This window comes from Carlito syrichta, unplaced genomic scaffold (assembly GCF_000164805.1).
Source record: "Carlito syrichta isolate Samal-C Ts95f unplaced genomic scaffold, Tarsius_syrichta-2.0.1 Scaffold136509, whole genome shotgun sequence".
Lineage (NCBI taxonomy): Eukaryota > Metazoa > Chordata > Mammalia > Primates > Tarsiidae > Carlito > Carlito syrichta.
In genome coordinates, this window is record NW_007080605.1 from 15,085 (window position 1) to 20,596 (window position 5,512).

Here is a 5,512-nt window from a genome sequence, read left to right on the forward strand (position 1 = left end):
AAAAAAAAAAAAAAAAAAAAGGCTGGGCGTGGTGGTTTATGCCTGTAATTCCAGCACTTTGGGAGGTGGAGGCAAGAGGATTGCCTGATTCTAGGGGTTCGAGACCATGCTGGGCAACTTGGTGAGACCTCACTCCTACAATAAATAATTAGCTGAGTGTGGTGGCACACTCCTATAGTTCCAGCTACTTGGAACCCTGAAGCGGAAGGATCACTGAACCCGGTAGGTTGAAGCTACGGTGGCTATGAACATGCCACTGCACCCCAGCCTGGGCAACAGAGTGAGACTCCAACTAAAAAAAATAAAAAAAGAGCCGGGCTTGGTGGCTCAGCCTGTAATCCCGCCACTTTGGGAGGCTGAGGTGAGTGAATTGTCTGGGTCCGCGAGTTCGAGACCCGACTGGGCAACTTGGCGAGACCTCATCTCTACAATAAATCAAAAAAATTAGCCGGGCGTGGTAGTGCGCGCCTGTAGCTCCAGCAACTCGGAAGGCTGAGGCAGAAGGATCGCCAGAGTCAAGCAGGTCGAGGCTGCGGTGGCCGGGAGCGTGTGACTGCCCTCCAGCCTGGGCGACAGAGTGAGACTACAACTCAGAAAAAAAAAAAAAGTAACTAAATTAGTTTGACGTTAATATACTTAATGACAGATTAAAAACACGACTTAATAATTGTGTAACATTTAATGTTATTAATGCATTGAACCACTCCTTTATTATCAGATTAATGTTTTGTTTTGTTTTTTTTGAATTGGAGTCTCACTCTGTCGCCCAGACTGGAGTGCAGTGGCCGCTACCGGCTACCGCAGCCTCGACCTGCTGGGCTCCGGCGATCCTTCCGCCTCAGCCTTCCGAGTAGCCGGAATTACAGGCGCGCGCTACCACGCCCGGCTAATTTTTTGATTTATTGTAGAGATGAGGTCTCGCTGCCCAGGCGGGTCTCGAACCCGCGGGCTCAGGCAATCCACTCACCTCAGCCTCCCAAGGCGCGGGATTGCAGGCTGAGCCACCGAGCCCGGCTAGATTAATGTTTTAATTGCACACAACACAATAATGAACATACATATATAATTTATTGTGAGAATTTATTTATGATAAAATCCGACAAGCAGAATTACAAGATCAAAGGGTACATGTATATTATGAAGGCTTGACGTATACTATCAACTTGTATTCCATAAAGCATATACACTCAGTAGTATATGTAGGTGTCTAATTTTTTATTTTAAAAGACTCAGAGGCCGGGCTCGGTGGCTCAGCCTGTAATCCCAGCACTTTGGGAGACCGAGTTGAGTGGATTGCCTGAGCCGCAGGTTCCAGACCCACCTGGGCAACTTGACGAGACCTCATCTCTACCAAAAAAAAAAAAAAAAAAAATTAGCCGGGCATGGTAGCGTGCTCCTGGAGTTCCGGCTACTCGGAAGGCTGAGGCGGAAGGATCGCCGGGGCCCAGCAGGTCGAGGCAGCGGTGGCCGGGAGCGGCCACTGCACTCCAGTCTGAGTGACAGAGTGAGACTCCAACCCAAAAAAAAAAAAAAAAAAAAAAAGACTCAGAGATCGTATGAGAAGTCAAAGTCAACTACCTTCTGACTAAATATTTGACTTTATTCTCTTGCTATTGTTAGCATTAATGGAGTCTGTTTTTAACAATTTCATTCCTGTACCCAATATTTTATTATGGAGAATTTCAAACATAAAGGCTGAAAGAATGATACAATGAACACCCACACATCCATCCTCTAGAGTCTGAAGTTAACATTCTGCTATATTAGCTTTATCATGTATCTATCCATCAATGAATTGATGTTTCTTTTCCTTTTTTTTTTTTTAGTGGGAGTCTTACTCTTGTTGCCCAGGCTGGAGGGTAGTGGCAAGCTCCCGGCCACCACAGCCTCGACCAGCTGGGCTCAGGCGATCCTTCCACCTCAGCCTTCCGAGTAGCTGGAACTACAGACGCACGCCACCACGCCTGGCTAGTTTTTGTGATTTATTGCGTAGACGAGATCTCACCAAGTTGCCCAGGGTGGTCTCGATCCCCAGGCTCGGGTAATCCTCTCGCCTCGGCCTCCCAAAGTGCTGGGATTACAGGCTGTAAATCATACTTCTGATCCCACTCTGAGACCTCAGTTTTCTCCCCTGTAGTATCAGGATCCCTCCATCCTGGGTGAGCATTAAAAGCACAAATCTCTGGATGCACTTTATAGTGACAGTTGTGATCGTCACGATGGGTCTTTGACTCCCTCGTTTTCGATAAACTCCAACTCACGCTTACAGTGTCAGTTCTGAGCAATTGTAAAACAGGGACGGGGTGGCCCAGAGGGCTACTAACCTGAGGCTGAGAGCCGCGACAGCCCAGCTGCGGAGGAGTCGCTTGGGCCGCTGCGGGTCAGCCTGCGGTCCTGGCCTGCCTCCTTCTGACCGGCGCCCCACACGCAGTGACGGCGCGGGGCCATCCCCGGGCACGCCCCGCGCCCTCTCAGAGAGCGCTCACAAGGTGAGAGGCAGGCGGCGCTCTAGAGACAGAAACCGAGGCTCAAGGAACCCCAGTCACTCTCCCAAGTCCTCTCAGCCGGGAACCAACCGCGTTCGCTGGTTCAATCCGAACGGCCCGACTCCACATTCTTCCTTTCATTCCTCGAGCGCCTGTCTGTACCTACAGGGGGCGCCAGTCTGCGCGCACGCGCAATGGCCGCAGCCGCGTCCCCTTTAAGAGGATTTCTTTCGCCTCCGCCGACCCCTTCGCTTCCGCTGCGCGTTCCCACAATGCAGTGCGGCTGAGCGCCTCAGAGCTCGCGGGGACGCTGCGGGGGGACCCGTGCTGAGGCGGCGGCGGCGACGTGGGCTGCGGCGGGCCCGCGGCGTCGGGCGGTGCGGAAGTCGGGCTGGGCGGACGAGCGCGGCGGCGAGGGCGACGGGCGCATCTACGTGGGGAACCTTCCGACCGACGTGCGCGAGAAGGACCTGGAGGATCTGTTCTACAAATACGGCCGCATCCGCGAGATCGAGCTCAAGAACAGGCACGGCCTTGTGCCCTTCGCCTTCGTGCGCTTCGAGGACCCCCGGTGAGCCCCCATCCTTCCGCCCTCCCGCCGGACCACAGGGCCCGAGGCCTTCGCCTTCCCTGTCCTCCCCTCCCCCTCCGGGGCCTCCCTCCCCTCCCCCTCAGCGCAGACCCCCCTCGCGGCGCCCCCGAGTGGAGGATGAGGCATCCTTTTTCCTCAGGCTCGGGGCCGTCCTTTGCTCCGTCGTCACTTCCTTTACCATTATTATTATTTTCATATAGAAACCTAAAGCCGACCCTTGGCAGGGCCCAGGTTCGCCTAAGCCTGCCTCGGGGGTGGCACGAATTCGCGCTCGCCGCCTCCCGGCGTGGGAGGCCCCTTAAAGCACAGCGGCCCCCGGGTCTGGACATCCCGGGCCCCGGTGCCAGCCCGGGAACCGCCTCGCTGGAGGGCAGAAGTCGCCAGGCGCTCCCTCCGCCCACCGCCCCCTCCCCACCTGGGCTTGCCCTTAGGGGAGAACAGACTGGGGCCGTGGGCGCCTTTGGAGGTCGCGCACGGGTCTGTGATGGGGCAGGTCTCCGTCCGCGCGCTCCGGCTCCACGAGGCCAGGACCCGGTCCTTAGGAAAGGATCAAGGATTTGGGAAAACTTCTAAGCAGCCCGAGGAGGGCTCCGATTTCACGCTCCTCCTTTAGTGAGGGAGGCTGGGCTAGATGCTAAAGGTCCCGGGGATTTGTAAACTCTAGATTCCCAAGCCGGCTCAAAGGGATGTTTGTGATTTTGCAAACGTTGTCGGCGAGCCGGAAAAGGCCCAGGAACTTTCAAAACTGCGGTGGGTGGTTCTTAGAAGTCGCTCCGCACCGTGCTGGTCACCCCATTGGGCTAAATGGGAGCCCGCCCCCTGTTTTCCTCGCTCTGTCTGCTCCCGGTGGGCATCACTAGGAGGAATACGGTGCCTGCAGGGTGTCTTGCCTTCCCTGGATGGAAGTGTTGATAGGGCACGGAGAGCCTCCGAGGACCGGGAGGCGGGAGGCACCTGAGGCTTTGGAGACTGAAGAAGATACTGACAGCTCGATCCGAGTGTCTTGTCATTTGCCTCAAAGCCAGAACTAGGCATTTTTACCTTGAACAGAAGTTTGTGCTTCTCTTATTTAATAAGTGTCCTTGTGGTTTTCAACAGTACCTGTGTGTCGAGGACCATGCTGTGTATTTTTATAGAGACTGGGTTTTGCTTGTTGCCCAGGGTGGTCTCCAACTCCTGGCCTCAAGTGATCTTCCTTCCTCCCAAAGTGCTGGGATTATAGACATAAACACCACCATGCCTGGCTCCATGCTGTGTATTACTTAGCATTCTCAACAGCCTATCTATCCTGATAGGTACTGTTAACCACATCTTACAGATGAGGAAATTGAGGGTTTTAGCACCCTATATTGCCTTTAGAATAACAAACTTGCTACATGATATGATACATTGTCATCTCTTCATTCCTTTCATAACAAAATCTGTTTTGGTATCACCAAGTACAAAGTTTCAAGTAAAGCAATGCATGGAGTATCTTATTTAATCTTTATAATAACTGTGAGATTAGCATACTACTCACCTTAGAGATAAAAAAAAAAAAACTTTAACACTTATTCAGAGATGACCACTAGTAAGTTTCAGAAGAGTGATTTGAATGAAAGTCAATTTGTATTGTAAGTCAGCTTTTAAACCCTAGCATCTCTGCCTGGTCCTTACTGCATTATTCGTAGTCAGGGTTGCACTGGATACAGTCCTTGTTGCTTTTAGTCCTAGAATCTTTTTTTTTGAGTTGGAGTCTTACTCTGTCGCCCAGACTGGAGTAAGCACACTCACGGCCACCCCAGCGTCGACCTGCTGGGCTCTAGTGATCCGTCCACCTCAGCCTTCCACGTAGCTGGAACTATAGGCGCATGCTATCACGCCCAACTAATTTATTTTTATTTTTATTTTTTATTGTAGAGACGAGGTCTCACCAAGTTGCCTGCGCTAAGCTCGAACCTGCAGGCTCAGGAAATCCACTCACCTCAGCCTCCCAAAGTGCTGGGATTACAGGCTGGGCCACCGAGCCTGGCCTGCATTTGTCTTTTGAACTTTCTTTCTTTCTTTATAAAGAGATAGGGACTCACTAGTTGCCCAGGCTGGCCTTGAACTCCTAGACTCAAATGATCCTTCCACCTTAGCCTCCTGAGTAGCTGGGATTAGAAGTGCTCACCAACACGCCCTGCTGCTTTTTTAAAATGGGTTTTTCTTTCCATAGTCTTTTTTTTTTTTTTTTTTTGAGTTGGAGTCTCACTCTGTCGCCCAGACTGGAGTGCAGAGGCTGCTCCCGGCCACCACAGCCTCAACCTGCTGGGCTCTGGCGATCCTCCCGCCTCACCCTTCCGAGTAGCCAGAACTACAGGCGTATGCTACCACGCCCGGCTAATTTTTTGATTTTATTGTAGAGATGAGGTCTCACTGCCCAGGTGGGTCTCGAACCTGCGGGCTCAGGCAA

At 52.4% G+C, this 5,512-nt stretch overlaps 1 protein-coding gene across 1 annotated transcript in view; it reads left to right on the forward strand.

The window, feature by feature from the left end:
* Nucleotides 1-2,296: 2,296 nt before the first annotated feature.
* The window catches only part of LOC103251154 (serine/arginine-rich splicing factor 9), a gene marked incomplete at its 5' end in the record, with an annotated part of 10,456 nt that continues 7,240 nt past the window's right edge, over nucleotides 2,297-5,512 (forward strand). Inside the window, 3 exons of the mRNA XM_008049754.2 lie at nucleotides 2,297-2,489; nucleotides 2,565-2,640; nucleotides 2,775-3,057. Coding sequence (XP_008047945.2) covers nucleotides 2,297-2,489; nucleotides 2,565-2,640; nucleotides 2,775-3,057 — 552 coding nt within the window. The remainder of the gene's footprint in view (nucleotides 2,490-2,564; nucleotides 2,641-2,774; nucleotides 3,058-5,512) is intronic.